Source organism: Paramormyrops kingsleyae, chromosome 14 (assembly GCF_048594095.1).
Source record: "Paramormyrops kingsleyae isolate MSU_618 chromosome 14, PKINGS_0.4, whole genome shotgun sequence".
NCBI classification, from domain to species: domain Eukaryota; kingdom Metazoa; phylum Chordata; class Actinopteri; order Osteoglossiformes; family Mormyridae; genus Paramormyrops; species Paramormyrops kingsleyae.
This window is the reverse complement of record NC_132810.1, coordinates 3,725,163-3,746,569: the sequence shown is the minus strand read 5'-3', so window position 1 is coordinate 3,746,569 and position 21,407 is coordinate 3,725,163. Positions and strand designations below refer to the sequence as shown.

Below are 21,407 nucleotides of genomic sequence, written 5' to 3'. Positions count from 1 at the left end.
TTCAAAATAACTTTTTTTCCCACACACTCTGTGACCCACTTTTAGGTCACAACCCATCAGTTGAGAAACAGTAAACTAGAAGTAATCTATGCCGTGGTATAACTATATCAATACCAATTCCAAATCCCATTTAATCTTTTCAATATGACAGATTTTTCCTGGTATAAGTCATTTTGAAAATTTTATGTGCATCAGGAATATGCTTTTAGTTAACAATGTTCCTTTACATTGCTTCTCAGAATTAAAAATGCTTCTCCCCGGCATTTTTATCTCCTGATCATACTCAAGAAAATTATTCTGAAATTCCAACCAGTTTAAAAAACATTTACAAGAGTAGATTGTATCAATAAAATAAAATATGAACTTTCTTTTGCCTTCAGATGACATTAAGTAATTGTAGGAACTGTCTGCATTCACCTTGGCATTTTGTTTTGTAGGGAATATAAACTGATGTGGTATAGTGGTCTGACTCCCGTTCATCATGTATAAAAAGATTTTACTGTTGAAATAGACACCTGTAGAAATCGTTTTACAGTGCTGTTGTTATTGTTTGCCTTGAATTCACTATCACAACTGACTATTATGATTCTTTCTCAAGTGTGTAGTATAATTACACTTTAACCAGGGGATTGGAGTCTTAAGAACAGGGCCTATATGGAAAACAATTTAAATCGCTAATCTACAACAGCAGTGGCATTCATTTGTCATACAAAATTGTTTCATGACACATCGTGTGAGGACAATATCTCTGACACTGGAACATTTAGCAACAAAAATATGAAAGGCTAGAAAAGGTTGTAATGTTTTCTTCATACATTCATGTGTACATTTTGGACTTTATAGAGCAATCAGTGATTTTTATTCAAATGTCTGAGGAAATGCAGTTTATAGTTGGAAAAATGACCATTTGTGACAATGAAAAGGTAGAAATGTGGCCTGGAATGTGAGCATCTACATTGTGGACTTTTGTCTCTTTTTCTTTGACACACATGCACACACATACTGGCCCTGCAGAGGAGCCGGAAAAGAAAAGGGAAAAAGGCCCTGAAAAGAACCTGAAAAGGTGAAGAGAGATGGAGGGGAGAGACAAGAGGGCAGGGGATCATAAAGAGTAGAAAAGCAGAGAGACCAGATTCTCCGAGGCCTGTTACCCAAGCTTCCTGCTCATTGTACATAACAACATAATTATGTTAATTGGATACATATTCTCTTTCATTTGTCCTTTTGAGAGAATTTCTCTCTTTGTGCACGCGCATATATGTCAGTGAGTACATGCATCTGCGTGTTTTTAAATATGCTTTCGCTTGGGTAAATTCATTCAAAGGCTGAAAATACATCCATAAGTGGAAAATGTTTTCTATAATGTTTAATTATACATTTTTACATTTGGTTAGTGTTCATAAAAAAAAAAAAAGAAGTGAAAATGTTTCATTCCCCAGGTTAAACAATCTTTTATGTGAGCCTAAAAAATAAATGTAGATAAATATTGCCCAATAAATTATGTGGTAGGAGTCAACAAAATAAAAGACAACAGAGAATGACAACAAAAAAGGGAGAGGAAAAGGATATAGACGGCTGCTTAGGACCTATTGGCAATTCTGGGCACCCACCCCCAAACTACAAACGCACAAGCTGACCTCCTAGTGTGCTCGTGACAGCTATTGACTTTAGATGTTTACCATTGTGTCCCCGGTAGAGAGACTGAATGACACCGCAAGCAAAATGCCAGTCTATTCCCATAGCAGAGGCAACGTTTCCACGCTGCATAAAGGGGCGGCCCCTGATCCCTCACTGCACTGCTTTTTATATATTCATATGGATTCTTTATGTTAAGTCTCACAATTGAACTCATTTCTGGGCATAATTATAATTATATAAGAGTTATACGTTGAATATATTGGTCAACATTTGTCAATGAAGTAATACATTTCTGCATTTATTTGTTTTCTCACACTGAGAAAACAAATAAACGTTCTTTTCTTACCGAATTATTACATTTTATTGCAATTGCTAAATTATATGGGAATCTTTGTATGGGTATGAAATGCTAGAAGTGGTGAAGAAGTGACAGAAAAAACAAACTGAAAAAGGAATGTGAACCACGCATAATAGCTGAAATAATCCCGTTAAAAGCAACAATTTAAAAACTCTAATGACAAAAAAAATCTGGTGTAACATTTGAGCAAGTTTATATTATTCGATGAGCTTCATAGAATGTAGTCGGTAGATTCTTAACTCCCATTGGAGCTAAAATGTGTCAGTCACAGCCCTTCTGCCCACCTCTTTCAGTTTTAAATGGTTCCCAATGGAAGCTGTGATACTTAACCTGTGGCATTCGGCATGATCACCGCTCCCCTGCATAGTGAATAAAATCGGTCACTATGGTGACCATCAAATCGTAAAAGACAGGTCCTCATTTTCAGCAATGTAACGATACATAAATATAAATACACAAAAAAATGCAAAATATTTAGAGAAAAGTTTTATATTTTCATGCAAGACTCTTAAAGTCAGGTCAAATTAACTTCTGAAAAAACTGAACAGAACAGAGTAACGGCCAAACAGACACCGGGAAAGAACACCACACACCCTTCAGACAATGCCATCAATTACGTTTCTTCGAAATTCCGTCTTTTTCCTTTTTCCTTGCTTTTTTGCGCTGCTGTTGCTGTGCCTTTTGCCGCGGATCTCCGGACAGAAATCAACAGGTCCACGGGTGAGTGAGACAACCGTAAATTAGATTAAAATTATCTGCATGACAGTCGGTCATTTCGGTTTATTCGAACATGTTACGACCCAAGTTTAATTACATTATTTAGATTGTTGTTTGATTAGTTTTATTTATCGTAGATTCATCCGAAACAGCCTACATGCGATCATAAAGAGTAAATTGGTGACGAATTATAATCTTTACAGTATAAGAAAGATCAAAAGATATTCAATTGTGGATTGATTTTAACTTATGTTTAAAGAAGTGACCGATAACTGGTTACAAAAAACTCCTGATTTCATAAAGAGTGTCAGATAAATTACAGTCTCGCAGTCAATCGGATGACGGCTAGAGAAAATATCTAGAGACACAGAGTAAAGTGGAAATGTATAAAAATAGAAGAGATGACATCTTGATGGATGGAAATCTGACTGCTCTGAGAAACGTACTTTCAACCGCCGAAGTTTTATAGGATATGTTTAAAAAAACAAATTAAGCACTTTCAGAGGAAAGAAAACAATCCACACTAACTGTTATTTTGGACAAAATAATACAAAAGCTGAATGATAAAAACAGCAACATTTGTAGGCTACAATTGAGTGTTGCAACATACGTTATTGTTGTCGCTGTTTTTTCCACTGAGAAGTGAAGTTTTGACACAGTGTCTCGGTGAACGAAGAAAAAGTGCAACTTTTTTCTTCGATAGGAAATAAGCAGCATGGTTTGGCAGCTCTTGTGATGATAGTTATGAAGTCTTCAGTGGACAGCAATATCATAATCCCTGGGAAGGTCTGTCGGTCACATGTGCATTGCGCTGGTCACGCACCCTGTCCTTGTGGAGGAGTTACTGCCGCTAGACGTGGACTCCTCTGTGTTGGAATGTGCCAAAGGATCTACTTCCCACCAGCACCCCGGGATTCTGAAGCCGTTCTTTTTTTGGAATCATGGCTTGTGCTGACAAATTAGCTTTTTGAGTTTTTAGTGCTGTATAAGTGTGCTTCGTTTTGTTGGTGTTACTCCCCTAACCAGTGGGAGTATATGTGTGTGTTTGCTAATGATGACTGCCAAATCCGTCCTTTCTGTGTTGTTGGACTTTACCCTGTCTAAAGCAAAACTCTTTTCTCTCTTGCTCTGTGTTTCTCCTTTGTTAACTTAAAAAGGCTAATTTTTTTAAATACAAATCATTTTTCTTTACTCTTGTTTGGCAGTATAATATCTGGCTCCAAATAAATAGATTTTTTGACATTATGCTATTCTATTAGTACAAATTTTTCTGTGCACAATCTCTTGAATCAATACGTATTTATTTGTTATGCTGGTGGCATGGTGGTTTATGACATAAATGTGTCACTTTGGAGGATTGAAGGATGGTGGCTGCAGACAAGAAAGAGGGTATTGACCTCTACAGTGAACCAGATTCAGCCTAGTATGAACAAAACTGTACAGTGGTTTTGGTAGATAAGTAACAGAAACTACCCTGTTAAAATCCAGGCAAACCAGTAACACAACTGACTATATTTTTCAGCAAGAGTAAAAAATAAATATATTTAATAACAATTTCATAGTTATACAGATAGCACTGCAACAGGAGATAAATGTAGTGAATTCTCAAGTGTACTTAATTTTCATTTTCTGGTTCGATCGACAGCTCTATCAATACACTATTAATCGAGATCCAACTTTAATGAAAACCATCATTTTAAGTAGCCCACACAGAACTGAAATGAACTCTTTTGAGTTAAATGAAGTTAATGTCTGCTTTACTGTGCTGTTTCCAGATTTCTTTCTAACACCTTATACAGATAGCCTTTAATTCCTGTGATATAGACCATGTCTGTTGTCAGAAACTCAAAAAATATGAACAGAGGGAGAAGAAGTCAATACAGTTCACCCAGTTATGTTTGTGACAATCGGCAGTCCGGCAATGCTGAAGGCTGTAGGTGCCTTGGGTGTGAACTGTGAGTGTCGACAAAGAAGGAAAACAGATTTACTGCTAAAGGAAGCTGTTCTGCTGAATTGAAACATTTTTAAATGCTGGGGGACACATTATTGTAAAATAAGAGACATGGGAAAGTCATTTTAATTTCAGTATTGGCATGGCAACCACTTCTGTTATAGGGTTGTGTCATATTATTGCAGAAAATGTTTTGTCAAGCCGGCCGATTAGAATCAAAATCATAATTTTAAAAATCAGAAGTATTTGTTATTATTTTAATTACTATGACCTAATACTGCATGATGGGTCTAAATCCTGTCCCTGCTCTGCATAGACATTGAACATTCTTCCCAGGTTTTGTTCTGGTTTCCTCCTACAGTCTAAATACATGCAGTTATGTGAATTGGTGATGGTTAAGTTGCCTGTAGCACTTGTATGCCCTGTGACAGACTAGCATCCCACCTAGAAAGTTCCCCTGCCTTGTGACATATGAATCCTGGGATAAGCTTCCAGCTCACCCCTATGATCTGGTACTGGGTAAGCAGAAGATGGATATATGAAAACTTCACAAAGTTTAACCATGTAACAATCTTAGTGTATAATTCTTGGAGGCATTGTGGCAACAAACTGAACTGTTATTCCTGACAGGAAAGTCACAAAGTCTTTTCATGATCCTTGATTTGTCAAATGCACGGGTTTCAGACTGTCCAGGTCTATCATCTAAAAATCATGCGAAACACTGCAAAATTAAATGCTGACCAGCAGGGGCGGATGCTGACAAGGGCGAGATGGCAGCGGCTTAGAGGGCTGCCGACTTAGCAAACCCCCCCCCCCCCCCCCAGTGTCCCTCTCCCCATCTCACTGTTTTCACTGCAGTTAGCTTGACATGTATCAGCTCATAACGAAGTGAAACTGGGCACTGAAGTTTTCTGGGGGTGGCGAGGGGAGAGGGGGGTGGGGGTGGGGTGTGTGTGATAGACTTGACTACCAGGTTGCAGGTAGCGTTTTCCAAATAAAAATCTGCATTTCGAATTTGCTGATGAAAGTTTCAAGGTTCTCAGCAAATCAAAATATTACAGAATGAAAGATGCAGTGAATCCCAGTCACATCCGATACTGTTAGACATTAATGGGCTTGAAGGTCAGACGATGACTGGGAAAAAGCCTGTGTTTAATTCTGCAAAAGCTTTATTGGTCAATTTTTTTATTCATAAAAAGGGAAATGCATTACATTTTCATGATCTACAATGACAGAAGTACCAAAGTATATAAAAATGTACTTATACAGAGAATGTTATACATTTATTGAGATTAAACAATAAGTTTATGAAATTTAAAAAAGGTTTAGCAGAAAAAGTGGTGAAAGTTTTCTGTTTCAGTGTGAAAGGCCTGTGTTTGATAATTATTTATGACAGTAGACAAAATTGTATTTCCTATGGTTTGATGAAAAAAATGTAACACATATATCATTTTACATTTTGTAACATGATATATAATTTGTGTTAGAAAATGTAGAATCTTAGTAAGGAAATGAATAGTGTTGGAGTCTGTTGAATTGTGTACAAATTTAACAACAGAAAACAGATAAGATGCCCAAAATACTGGTACTTGTAAACCCTTATGCAATTACCAGTAGAGAACAGGTAAGCCTGTTGTGCCTGTTGTGGTTTTATTATTTTATTTCATATATATATATGTATATATACATACACACAATGCTGTTTATACCTTGAATGTGTATTGTTAAATATAAGATTGGAGCATGCAAGTCATTTAAAAAACCAATGCTGGGTCAAGAAATAGAACAGGCATTTAAAAAAACATATATGAGATTAGGAAAAGATCCAACTCCATCGCTTTGGCTAACGTCAGTTCTCATGCATGAGCTTGCCTGCAATAACCACGGGGATTGGTTGATGAAAGGCCAACGTGTGTTGGTGGAAATGTTTGCGCAATATCCCATAGACACACATACAGTGGAAACCGCTTTTAGAATCATGCTTTTCTGGTTATAGTGATCAACCGTTTATATGGATCAAAAAGCTTGGGACAGAATCATTCCTCTACAAATACTGTTTAAATAGTTCGCTTGTAGTAATCGCTTATAATTCGCTTATAGTAATCGCTAATAGTAATTTTTGGTCTTTTTAAACATGACAAAATATGGAAACAATTAAACCTACGGTATTTTTTTGTTAGTTTAATTTGATCGCCCTACTTTGACTTGCGGTAACCCGTCTGCTTTTGGCTAGCTACCCGAGGCTAATGCAGCATGCTTGGAAAACATGACAGGAAAAAGAAAGGCATTTTCTCTCAATAACAAATATAGACTGATCAAAGCTTAGGATAAACTGCCAAAACCGAGCCACCGAGATGCAGCAGCGAAACTACCATAAGGGATATTTCATGTACAGTACTGTATTATAGCGAATTTTAATTATACACAGTTCAGTGATTTGAAAAGTGTCTGAAATAGCTGTACTGTATTTTGAATGAGTGAATAAAATTCAGTACATTTGGTGACGCTGTCCGTTTTATTACCTTATATTCTTGTAATAAATATACAAATGTAAATTAGATGGTAATCTGCCTGATACAAAGAAAAAGGAAAAATCGGTTATAGTGATCACTATAATCGGTTTCCACTGTATATGATTAGGTTGTTTCGGTTTGTTGGAGATGTTATTCCATCCCTGACAAGCTCCACAACAATCATTATTTCCTCCCGACTGAGGCAGTGTCCTTTAAGTAACTCAGTATTCGTTTAATGTTTCCAAGATATTGCGACACGGATTGACAGCAGCCATTTTGCGACTATTTGTAAATTGGTTTAAGTGACTTAGGAGTCCTCTCAGCTAATTTTTAGTTCTTCCCGACTCAGGTGCTACTTTTAGCCTTAAGATACTCTGTGAATACGGGCCCTGAATACAAAATGAGTTTGTTTTCTTTTGTCTTTGTTCTCCTCCAAGTCACATTATGTGTAACTAAAAATGTAGCTATCACTGGTCCACGGATTATGTCAAATACATTTTCAACGCTAAGTAAGATACATTGTGTATTTGTTGTGTCATACACTGCATACTTATGTTTGATAAATGTCCTCACAGTATGAAAAGATACTGGCGATATGTTTTTTGTAAATGCAGGAAAAATCCAGTAAGAAGGGATGAATTATGATTTCTGAACAGAACATCTTTGGACAACCTAAAAAACAAAAACTAAGAAGCATAAAAATATATTTTGAAATTATATTATGAAAAAGTTGTTTTAATTTAGAATATTAATGCATAATTTGTCATAATGCAGTGATATTTTTAGGTGTCACTCACTAGCATGCTTTTTGAGACTTGTTAACTATCAGTTAGTGATCCATAAGGTTGGGGTTGTGTTTTTTAGTATGTTATATTACATGCACCAGGTGATAGTTGAATGGCATTGTTCTCCGTAATGTTTGAATGTGCAGAGACAAGAAATTAATTTACTATGAATGAGAATTCAGATTCAGCAATTGTTTTTAAATGTTTATTTATAAAGTAAAACACAAATTCTTAGATATTGTGACATGGCATGAAGACCAGGGGTGCTTGAAGGCTTGTGTATGTCAGCTCATTCATTGAATTTAAGTGGTAACAGGCACCAAAGGTAATACATTTTCGTCCCTCAAACAGTATCTATACATAACAAAACGTGGTCTTGTAAATCAAGGACTTTCCTTCCAGGACCTAAAGCACGGAAGATAACTATGTATAAGAGTAATAATTTTGTGTGTGTGTGTGTGTGCTATTCTGAGGAATGCAGACCATTCAGTTGGGTAACTACATCACTGGCGGCCCTAATATTATGGGTTATAGGCAGGTTGCCGAGGGCCCTGCAGCTGCTGTGAGCCTCATTCCATATACTGATGTCACAATGCATCAATTTATGAAATTCCCCTGAGGTGGGAGGGGAGCCAACTCATCTTGAACCGGGCCCCAAAAAGCTTATGTCTGACCAGTTTTATTAATTTACATTGTAAAGTACCATTTAGTCATCAAGGCCAGCAACATTCTTTGTGGATATGCGTTAGCATAGCGCTATTGCATTCCGCATTTCTCCGCATTTTCCATCACTTAGTGGGATTTAGTTAAATCGTGTAAATATACTGAAAGTTTTATGAATTACATTTTACCTGCACTGAAGTGAAGTGAACGGATGAAGCTGAACTGAAGGATTTGCAGGCTGAAGATTGGCAGAGACCTCAGTTATATAATAATCATTGTAATGTGGTATGCCATTGTAACCACGATGCACTATATAGACAAAAGTATTGGGACACATCTCTTAATCATTGAATTCAGGTGTTTCATTCAGAACCATTGTCACAGCTGTGTAAAGTCAAGCACCTAGTCATGTAGTCAGGTTCACAAACATTTGTGAAAGGAAGGGTTGTTCTGAAGCTCAATGAATTGAAGTATAGTACTGCCATATGATTCCACCTTTTGCAGTAAATAAGTTTGTAAAGTTTCTTTCTTGCTAAATATTCCATGGTCAACTGTAAGTGGTATTATTGCAAAGTGGAACTGTTTAGGAACAAGAGAAACTCAGACACAAAGTGGCAAACCACATAATGTAACAGAGCGGGGTCGCCGAGTGTTGAGCCGCATAGTCACTAATGCCCTGTTGACTCAATAACTGCAGAGTTCCAAGCTTCCTCTGGCATTAACTCCAGCACAAAACTGTGCGCTGGAAGCTGCATGGAATGGGCTTCCATGGCCGAGCATCTGCATGCAAGCCTCACCCCACAAAGCGCAATGCCAAGCGTCGGATTTGAGTGGTGTAAGGCACGGCACCACTGGACTCTGGGGCAGTGGAAATGTTCTGTGCAGTGATGAATCATGCTTCTCTGTCTGGTAGTCTGATAGACAAGTACGGGTTTAGTGGATAATGTTCTATGAATGCATAATGAATGCATTATGAAGGTGCACTTAATGTAAAGTGTTACTGAATATTTATATGGATTGATATTAAAATAGCTGTTCATAAGCTTATATGTCTATAAGCGTATACGATATCAGTGCTTGAAATGAAATCCATTTAAGGATTACCCACGTTACACAATATTAGGGGGGGGCGCTGGTGGTTTCCTAGGTCAGCACCCCCTGAGTACCCTTGTGTAGAATGACATATATTATGCTATGTTTGAGTAGTACAGGTTTGTGGGTAGGCTCTGGTGATTAATAGTCTAGCCTTTGACATTGTCAGGGATATGTAACTGCAACAAGGTGCTATTACCACATGAAATACATTTTTAAAATTCTCTCATTCTTGGAGTACACTGGCTTTATAAAGTGCAAGTGGAACAGGCAATCAGATTACAGGTATACTGTATTTGGAAATAAGTAAAAAATCGGAGCAGTGATTTGGGAATCAGTGAAGCTTTTGCAAATAGGTGTCGTTCTTGAAATAAAGTAAACTTTGCATAACCTGTTCAGAATGCTTTAATAGTTCCTGGTCTTTGATGGCTGGGTTGCTTGCATGGGAAACATTTCAACACGACTATCATTGAGTACTATTGCTGTTGTATTCACTAACACTTTACTTGAGGCTCTCAGCTATAATGCACTATAAATACCTTCATAATGCATTATAATGGTTGCTGTAAGAATTAATAAAGCGTTACAGCATCTCCTATCAATCATAAGGCATTATATTGTTGATTATAAAACTTCTTTAGCTCCAATGAAGCTCTCATCCTTCATTATAATGGTCGGTATAAGAATTAATAAAGCATGACATCATCTATTGATAGTCATAAGGTATTGTAGTGTTGATTATAGTACTTCATAAGCTCCATCATCACAACTGCTCATAAGCATTCTGTCACTTCTTATGAAATACACTATATGGGCAAAAATATTGGTGCAGCTACAGGATTTTATGACATCCCATTTTTAATCCATTGGCTCGAATATGGAGTTTGGTCCCCCTTTGCAACTCTAACAGCTGCCATTCTTCTGTGAAGGCTTCCCACAAGATTTTGGAGTGTGTCTGAGGGAATTTTTGGCCATTAATGTAGAAGTGCATTTGTGAGGTCGGGCGCTGATGTTGGATGTGAAGGCCTGGCTCACGATCTCCATTCTAGTTCATCCCAAAGGTGTTCAGTGGAGTTGAGGTCAGGGCTCTGTGCGGGCCAGTCAAGTTCTTCCATACTAAACTCACTCAACCATTCTTATGGACCTTACTTTGTGCACTAGGTCATGCTAGAACAGAAAGGGGCCTTCCCTAAACTATTCCCACAAAGTTAGAAGCATAGAATTGTCCAAATTGTCTTGGTATGCAGAAATATTAAGAGTTCCCTTCAGTGGAACTAACGGGCCTAGCCCAACCCTTGAAAAACAACCCCATACCATTATCCCTCCTCCACCAAACTTTACAGTTCGCACAATTCAGCCCGGCAAGTAACGTTCTTCTGGCATCTGCTAAACCCAGACTTGTCTATCAGACTACCAGACAGAGATGCATGATTCATCACTCCACAGAACATTTCCACTGCCCCAGAGTCCAGTGGTGCTGTGCTTTACACCACTCAAATCCGACGCTTGGCATTGCGCTTTGTGGGGTGAGGCTTGCATGCAGATGCTCGGCCATGGAAGCCCATTCCATGAAGCTCCTGTTGCACAGTTTTGTGCTGGAGTTAATGCCAGAGGAAGCTTGGAACTCTGCAGTTATTGAGCGAAGAGAGCGTTGGCGACTTCTATACACCATGTGCCTCAGCACTCGGTGACCCCACTCTGTTATATTATGTGGTTTGCCACTTTGTGGCTGAGTTTCAGTTGTTCCTAAGTGCTTCCAATTTGCAATAATATCACTTACAGTTGACTGTGGTGTATGTAGCAGGGAAGAAATTTCACGAACTGACTTATTGCAGAGGTGGCATCCTACGACAGTACCATGCTTGCATTCACTGAGTTCTTCAGAACGACCCTTTCTTTCACAAATGTTTGTAAACCTGATTGCATGGCTAGGTGCTTGATTTTATACACCTATGATAATGGGTTTGAGTGAAACTCCTGGTTTAAATGATTAAGAGGTGTGTCCCAATCCTTTTGTCCATGTATTATAATTAACACTATAATGCCATATGACTGTTAATATGAGATGCTGTAAAGCTACATTAATTCTTATACCAATCATGATAATGCATGACAGATACTTTGTAATGCTTTATGAAGGTGTCCATAATGCATTGTAGACGGCAGCTTCAAGTAAAGTGTTTAGCGATGTTTCTTTTTCCAAACTTGTCTATGATGCAGTATATGACGTTAGTTCTAGAATAAAAAGTTTTATTATTGGGTCATTGATTTTGAAATGTAGTGATTTTCTGGCAATTTATCATTGATTTTATCTGAATTCCCAAAATGCAAGTGTGCCACAGTTTTGATACAGTTCCTGCGACCAATGAAACAACGAATAGTAATCGATTATTCTGAATATAAATGAGGTTAAATTAAACAAGGCTATGTTGGTATGGTGTGACAGGCGAAGATGAAAGGACGGCGTTTCCATTAGAGAATGCGTCACTGAAAACTCGTAAAGCCATTAAAAAGAACAAACACAACCACCACGTAGAAACTCGATGCCAGGACTGCATTCTCTCTGCTTGAGGAGTCACATCATAAGGAGAAAGCCAGTCCTCCAGGACTGTTATTAGTGCAGACGCGAGTGCCTTGAAATGCAGGTGCGAGAGGCTCGTCTCCTCTGTGTGCCCGAGAGCTTCTTGTATAAATACAGTGAGACAGGAACATAAAATAACGTGTAGCTAAGAGTGCTTGCCACCTGTACAGGCTGTGTGGCCCCCTCAGAGGGGGAGACCACTGGGATGGGTACAGGAGCACTGAAATAGTAAAGGTCACATGTTTGATAACTATTGACTTAACACCAGACGGAATCGCTCGCGGGTCGACTCGGTTTTTGGTGGCAGTGGAAAATGCCATAAATAATGAACTCAGTATTCCATGATGCTTTTTCCTTGTAGGTTATAAATACAAATGTCACTTGTACAACTTAGGAATGAAACATTTGGAGTGATACAACAATGCATTTTTTAATGTTTGTAATTAAGTTTTATTTTGTCTTTGGGTTTTTGATGATAATTACCATAAAACACTGTAAGATGCAGAATGTACTCCTAAAACTACCACGATTTAAAAGTAATGCCTAGTAAGTGAAATCTAAACAGAAGGTGTTAGTGCTCGATATTTACTTATCCAGTTTGCAATTAATGCCCATCATCAAGTGGAATTCTGGGAAGGAAATTGGTAGTTTGTGGTTCTGTGCTGTAAGTGTTTCCAGAGTCTTTAAAGAACTCATTACACAGAGATTTCCAGCAGGCTGAAGTAGCTGTTGCTCCAAACTCCAGTGCCTGACTCGCAGAAGACATAAACTGACCGCATAGTTAGCTTTTGTTGTGGGGAAACCAGAGAAATAATTCAAGAGGGATGTACGAGGAATCCAGTTTCTATGTTCCAAAAATAGGCAAACCAGCTTGAATATGTTTCAAACAGAAAAAAACCCTTACACGACTTCTCCTCCATTTTAAGTTTCTTTCCTTCTGATCGGAAGTTAAAAACTAAAAACATGCATACTAGAATAGAAATAAATTGTTCGTAATTTTTATGTATAAAACACCAACAGTTTTGCATGGACCATGGGGCAGCATGGAAAGAAAGATGTCATCCCTAGACAATAGGCAGCATTGCATCATAACCCCATTACTTCTGTGGTTCAATAACCAAGAGATCTGTCTCCATGTACATGGTCATGGGTTTAAACAATTAAACTGCATTTGGTTCTGGTCCCTATGTTACTATTCCATTTTCCATAGATTAATTACTCAGTGTCTAACACGGTATTTTCTATTCTCTTTATAAAATAGTTTACAGGACATTTGAGTTTGAATAGGATTCACTGCACTGATATTGAGAAAAATTGCACACATAATATTTGGACCGCTTAAATGCTTCCATGTCTCACTCCTTTACTAGTGAATTACACAATATTTGTTGAAAAAGAGAAAATATGGAGTTCATTTGTGACCCTGTAGTTTATTTAATCTCCTGAAATAATCCTGTAAAACAAATTCCGCCCACTTCATACTTTCATTACAGCATCTTCTCCTTGCCAGTAGGGTAAAAAAGATCAGTTATGGCTGAAATGCAGTGAACATGAAGATGATTGTACTGTGGTCAGAATTGGGCATTAGTAACAAACCGGGAATGTTCTCATTTGATTTGTTCTTACTTAGAACTGTAGTGTCCAAAAAGTACAAGAAGCAGCATGATGCATAAGTGCCTTCTTGCTTTTGTTACCTCACAGAAGCTTAGTTTTACTTTATCTGTCACTAGGCTTAAAATAATATTTTAAGGGCTCTAATTTTGGGATGTACATCCCCTTTGATTCCTCTTTGACGTCAAACTTTGACCCTGTTGCTGATAATAACCTGGTTACTTAAAGTGAATGGGAGTATTGTGAGTATTACGCCGGTTTTGCTGCTTACAGCAGATGATAGTTTACCTTGGCACTGGAGGACTGTGGAGTGATATGAACTGGCAAGCAACCAGACATTTGTTTGTAATATTTAAAGGGGGGGCACTTTGTATTAGGAACACAAGGCATTAATATTCTGCCCGTCTTTGTCATAATGCTGCACTAACTAAAGACAATCTCATGTCTGTAGCAGCCAGGGTAACAAAAGGATAACTCCAGTAGCCAGTGGACCAGGGCCGCAGAGCACCAAGGATCAAAGAGTTACGAGTCTCTCTCATGCAACAAGAGAGACACTCACTTCACACTTCCAGTGAGAAGCCTCATCTTGTTACTCATGTGTTTGGCAGTTCATAACAAGCCGCTGCCTAATCTTTTTTAAGAACATTAAAAAAAAATAAATTACAGGCTTCTTTTTACGTCAAACCTAATTAGATTCTAAGGCGTGGGGAGTTGGGGGGGGGGGGGGGGTGTTCATGCATTCCTCTTTACTCTCCTCTTTTTATAAGAACGTTTAGGGTGTTAATTAAAGCAGTGTGAGAGATTCCATGTGTTTTATAGATTTCTTTATACCAGAATGTTAATTCATGGACAAAGTTAAATTGTCCCAGTAAAATCATATATTATATGCAATTAGTACTGGCAGTAATATAAATGATGTTTCTTGTTCCCCATTAGAAAACTGTGCATTTTTTTTTTCCATTTTTAAGAATGTCCTTTTTGCCTATATTAAAAACAATTTATAAGGATTCCCCAGCAAGCCGTCCATCAACTGCTCGTGTGATTGCATGATGGGGACTTGTTTTTGGTGCGTGAATTATTGCAGTAGCTCTGTCCAAGGGGAAAACGCTGTATCATATGTTAAGGTATGTTTATCATATGGAATTGGCTCACGGAATCAGTATCCATCTATCCACTTCCAGAAGTGATTCGACCCAAAGGACGAGTGTACGTTCCCTATGGAATCAAGGTCAAATCCCAGAGTGACTTCTAAAAGTGTAGTTGTGAATGTATGTCATAACATTTCTCACCTGTTTTCTTTTTTCTTAAATTTTTCCCAGATTTGGTCTGTGAGTTTTCCCTCTGTCAGTTGATTTACTATCATGCATTATTCTTGCTTGTCTGCAATATCTTCATCTCTGTACGGAGGAACCAACACGTGCTCCATCAGTACTGCAAATTAGGAGTGAAGGTGCGCCTTAGATTAACTTCAGTGTGCCCCCCCCCCCCCCCCCCAATTGTCTCAGACACATATATGTCAGCCTACAGTAGCTGTGGGCAAGAGGGTGGTTTAAAAAAGAAATCTGTGGTGATGGTGAAAGCTGTTGACCGGGGGGGGGGGGGGGGGGAACTTCAACGGTAAGAGTAGCCGACCTGCTGAGGGGGTGCATGTCCCCTCAGAAGATGCTGATACCACCCCCCCCCCACAGGTTTAGTTAGGGTAGATTTTCAGTGAGTAAAGTTCCGTTATGAGCTGTGTGGGAAATCTCGTGTTTAAAACAGTACATCCTTGGTTCGAAAACAACCGCTAACCAATCAAACCCCCCCAAACTACTTTTTGGGAGTATATTGTCTTTCAATGAGCCCATGATCTCAAATGATAATAATTCTCTTTCCTTTCTATGACTTGGCATTACTACATTGCATGGGTATGAAGAAACACTGATCCATAACTATGCCAAAAATGAAACTGTGGGCAGACTTTCAAAACTGTAATGAGCATAACCTTGTACACTATTAAAATGTAACCTAAAAAGATTAATAACTACATTGTGTGAGGATAGCATAAATAATTGAAATATAATTAGTGAGTTTTATTATTTTCTATTGTAGAGACTGTCCAACTAAATGAACCTGTTCAAATGTGTATAGAATCAATCAATAGCAAGTCTATTTTTATTGCTGTAGAACCCTTATTACATACTCAACATCTTTATGTGGTTTGGAACCATTTGGAATAAACTCGTGTTTTTCATCAAGCCTCAGAATTGTTTCAGTGTTTAAAGTTTTAAGATATAAAACTATATGGTATAAAATTCTTAAGCGTTGCATGTGAAACACCTCCTGAGTTATGGTTTAAGGCTGGGTAATAGAATACAGTCAGATTCATGCCAAAAGCGAAAGCATTTTTGTGGTGATCATTAATAATCATGTTTATGGTGTTTTACTTTGTGTATTTTATGAGCAGTAGTGAATCAGGGTGCTTGCACGATTCTGATGGGCACAATATGTTTCCACAAGAGACATGGCAGCGAGAGTCAAGGTTTAACAGAGGAGAAAGAACAATGAGAGTGAACTACACAGAGTAAAGGGCTTCTGAGATTGCTTGGTGATTGCAATTTTATTTGGCAGACTTAGTGCAGTAGCCCTTTGATCTCTAACAGGGTGGGTGGGCATTGAGAATACACAAAGAGTATATCTGACAATAGACATTGTATTCACTTCAGCATTAGTACTAGAGGCATTGTGTGCCCTATTTTTCGAAGCGGCCATAGCTTCATATGCGACATATTGTATGCATAACTGCCAAAACTTGAAACACACTCGCAAACCGAGCACATAGAAATGGATGCTGCACAGAAAATATTTAAAGACCATGAATACAGGAAAAGAAATCAATTAATAGAGATGATAATTAGATGCACCGTTGTTCACAAAGCAATGTGAAACTATAACCTAGATTTAAAAAACTCAATTTCTACGAGCATGACAGCTGAGTTTCGGGTGATTTCTGGAGAATCACTCTACCACCAGTGCAACTCTGTGAATGACCATCATCCTAATCTATGAAATCTGTGGGAAATTGTGGACTCATACTCAATATTTGTGGTCATTGTAGAGTGATGCTAATACTACCAGGTGAAGGAGGTCTGGCAGTTAATTGTTCTGTAGACTACTACAAAATTGACCCTTTTTACTGACAATGGCTTTTTTAGAGTTAAAATGATCCAGTATTAGTAACATTAAAGCAAAGCAACGCCTGTTGCCATGTGTCTTACATATATGTAGAGCATACAGAGTGCTCTCCTTAATACATTAATTCAGTATTAAATCAATATCAACTTGATTAAAATGTAGCATCAAAATAAAGCCTTTTCCTTTTCCTTCCATCATTTTTGTTTTGTAGAATTCCCTTCAGAGGAGTAGTCTCTCTGCATATCTGTCAGTTTTGCCTTGTGGCCATAATTCATTATTCATTTCCAGTCCTCCACAAAAGCTTCTCTTGTCCTAAAAGATGCACTCCAGTCCACAATTTCTGCATGGCATGCAAGCGCATTTTAACTCTTTAGACAAAGAAAAGTTTTAAAGATGTACAGAACTGAGAAGAGAAATTGCAGAAACAGGAAAGAGAACAATTACATTGTTTACTGCCTGCGAAGGGGGCAGAATTGGATCATTTATCTTATAATGTCATCACCTGTTTGCCCATTTCAGTGGTGATTTTTGAAAATACTTGTAATCTAATGTAATCTTTGTACAATATAAGTATATTTAGAATGACTTTTCACATTGTGGGTGGCCTTGTGGTGCAGTGCTTAGCACTGATGCCTCCCACCTCAGGGACCGCAGTCTGGGGTGTGAGCCCATGGCTCCACGTCTATGAGGTTGGTGCCCCATCCTGGGTTGTTCTCTGCCTCCCACCTCAGGGACCGCAGTCTGGGGTGTGAGCCCATGGCTCCACGTCTATGGGGTTGGTGCCCCATCCTGGGTTGTTCTCTGCCTCACACCTCAGGGAGGGCAGTCTGGGGTGTGAGCCCATGGCTCCACGTCTATGAGGTTGGTGCCCCATCCTGGGTTGTTCTCTGCCTCCCACCTCAGGGAGGGCAGTCTGGGGTGTGAGCCCATGGCTCCACGTCTATGAGGTTGGTGCCCCATCCTGGGTTGTTCTCTGCCTCACACCTCAGGGAGGGCAGTCTGGGGTGTGAGCCCATGGCTCCACGTCTATGGGGTTGGTGCCCCATCCTGGGTTGTTCTCTGCCTCACACCTCAGGGAGGGCAGTCTGGGGTGTGAGCCCATGGCTCCACGTCTATGAGGTTGGTGCCCCATCCTGGGTTGTTCTCTGCCTCACACCTCATGGACCGCAGTCTGGGGTGTGAGCCCATGGCTCCACGTCTATGAGGTTGGTGCCCCATCCTGGGTTGTTCTCTGCCTCACACCCTGGTTGAGCTCTAGACCCCCTCTGAGTAGAACAACCACTTGCAGAAAATGGCTGGATTTTCACGCCACTTCCAGTTGTCCTTTTTATGTGTTTAACGAGTCAGTAACTATGACCCAGGGCAGTCACCAAAACATTTTTTTGAACTTTCTTAAACAGATACATTCACTGTGAGGAACTGAAACCCATGATTTCAGACCTTTACCTTCATATGGAATGTTTACATTTTTTTTTACACTATTGCACATTCATTTTTTTTGTCTGCCTGCAAGACAGTCCTCAGATTCTTTTTGGTAAGCTAATTCATTTAATTATTATTTTTTTTTTAACTTTTATTCTCCATTTTCATTTCTTTATCCCATTCCGAAGTGTCGCTCAGCTTATATAAATTTAGGTTGCATAGCACATTTGGTTCATGTGTTTGACTGGTAACTCACTGTTTGTTAGCTCGAACCCTTCCACAGGATCTTTCCCCCGTTAATGGGTGGTTCAGAAATGTGTTGTGGTTTCATTAAAAGCTATGGCAGCAGGTTGCATAGTGATTAAGGACACAAACTCACAGCAGGGGTCCAGCTGTAGTACCCTTGAGCCGTGAATTTCAAGTCCTTAAAATGAGTGCATCCAGTAAAATACTCAGCTGTATAAATGAGTAAAGTCACCTTGCTCAAAAATATCCAGTAGTAAATGGTCTTATCTCGTACTCTACATATTTTATGTCTAATGATTGAAGATCCCTTGGCATCTGAATCTAAAATGTTTTGTGTTAATAATACGCTGAAAATATAATTATTTGTGTACTGGTGTCCATTAAGATGATGAGCAATTCTTCTGAAATTGTCTGTAGTAGCAGATCTTGCGCTTTTACAGGGTATGTAAATGTTGCCTTCATGGCTCAATGTATACTTTTAAAAGTTTAAAAGACTGGGTGATGAATGGACAGTCTTGGCTACGACAGGAATTCTCTGCTGTGCCACAATCACAATTAAGTAGATCAGCTTACAAGTCTGCCTATTTAAGTCCATTTATGGACCATGATAATCACCCTCTTAGCTGCTTTCGATTGTATGTATTGTGGAACTTTATTCAATTAATCCATTGTTCATTTTTGTCATTGTTAAACAAAAGCAAACTTGAATTTAAGTAATCCCAATGGATCATGTGAAATTATCCACCACACAGATTACTACATGAAGTCTTCTTTTACATGGAGTTTTTGAGTGAGGCATTTGTTAATTGCAAAGTATTGGTAACTGGGATTAGCATACTAAACAATTTATGTGAACTTTTTATTTATATGAATCCATATGGAACCCAGTCCCGATCAATGCTCATGCAGTTATCTTTTAAATATTTATAAACATTTACAAACAATGTCACCTTGACCAACTGGTAATTTTGCAAAATGTAGGTCAATCATATTTTCATCAGATGCTCACTTTAGCTAAAACTGTCCACCCTTTCATCGTCCACTCTATTGTACTTCTTACCCTAACATGTCCTCGTTGCTCGGGAAGGCGATCATGTCTTATACAAGATCCCTAAGGCGCCCTATACTGAGAATGATCAGTTGTTGTTGTGCTTTACTGCGATACACTAAGATAAGCAGAAGTATGCTTTTGATCTACATAAACGAAACATTTTTGTTCCTGTATTTGCTCCACTTTCTGGAGTTTGTCAAATTTTTGCTGTACATATGAAAACAGTCGACACAGACTCAGTGTGAAGGATCTATTGTACCTCCCTGGTCCTGATCCAGGCTAACTGACACCAGGAGGGACAGGGGGTTTGGACAGCAGCAGCATGGTAGCCACATCTGCACCGAATGATAACAACAACAGAATGAACAACTGACAACCATTGTGGATACTTTCCAATAGCCTAATGCCATGGACAATGGCTGCAAATGCTTTTTTTTGCAGATGGCCTGCAGGTATCTATTTCACTCACTTACTCATGCAGATTTGAGTGGTTTTTCTTTTATTTTTCTCTCACAAATTTTTCCAGGCACTGCATGACTGTGCTGTCTCCTGTGGGATTTCCATTTCAATTCCTTTAAGCAACAAAACAATTCAGCATTCCAAGCTTGCAAGGCTGGGTATCTTTGTTTAGTTATTCAATAAAAAAGGATTCATGTCAGAATATTTAGAGTACACCCTGAGGAAAGCCTTCTTGAGGAATAATATGATTAACCACTCTTTTATTTCCACAACAAGCAAATAAATTTTGCATATAAATTTCATTCATAATTTATCAGACCACTATGTGTTTTAAAATAGAATTTAAATTAAATACTTGTTTTTGGTTTAAACTGATTCATAAATGCTTTTCCACCAGTACAGACTTGAGGTCCAGTCCACTTCTGAGACTTTCATTCCAGGATGCTTTACACTGAACAGCTTGTGTCAGCCTTTGTAAATGCTTTTGTAGCTGTCCCCCAGAAATAGGCTATTGCAGTGTTTCCCAACCCGGTCCTCCAGGACACACAGACGGTCCACATTTTTGCTCCCTCCCAGCTCGCTGCCAGACAGTCTACATTTTTGCACTTATTGGGAGCTGGGAGGGAGCAAAAACATGTACTGTCTTTGGGTCCCTAATGACCGGGTTGGGAAACAATGGGGTATTGCATAAATGTACATTTAAATTAAATGAACATGAAAGAAACCTACAGAAGTGTGGTCCTTAGTGAAGGTCTGCGATTTTTTACTCTGCCTCATGTTGCAGCCTTGCAGGAGAGCTCAGGACAAAATGTTGACCACATTGCAGTCTAGACACTATATATGTTGTGACTCTTAAAATTTAGACTGCTGCCACATATTATTCAGCTATTGGGTAACATTTTACATTAACTGCACTGCATGTGCATTCATTTAAAGAACATTCGGTGCACCTTCATAATGCATTCATGATACATTCATAGAAAACTGAGTGCAACTTCATAATGCATTCATGATACATTCATAGAACACTGATTGCAACTTCATAATGCATTCATGATACATTCATAGAACAGTGCAACTTCATAATGCATTCATGATACATTCATAGAAAACTGAGTGCAACTTCATAATGCATTCATGATACAT

General features: G+C 38.6%; 1 protein-coding gene across 8 annotated transcripts in view; it reads left to right on the top strand.

The window, feature by feature from the left end:
* Positions 1-420: 420 nt before the first annotated feature.
* smoc1 (SPARC related modular calcium binding 1) overlaps positions 421-21,407 on the top strand; it is a 53,203-nt gene continuing 32,216 nt past the window's right edge. For 2 of the 8 annotated variants that reach the window (XM_072699076.1, XM_072699073.1), the window contains exon 1: positions 423-2,716. In XM_072699076.1, coding sequence (XP_072555177.1) covers positions 2,600-2,716 — 117 coding nt within the window. In that variant the 5' untranslated portion in view covers positions 423-2,599. Of the gene's footprint in view, positions 2,717-21,407 lie in introns of all 8 variants that reach the window. The other 6 variants (XM_072699079.1, XM_072699074.1, XM_072699075.1 and 3 more) reach the window with 5 other exon arrangements.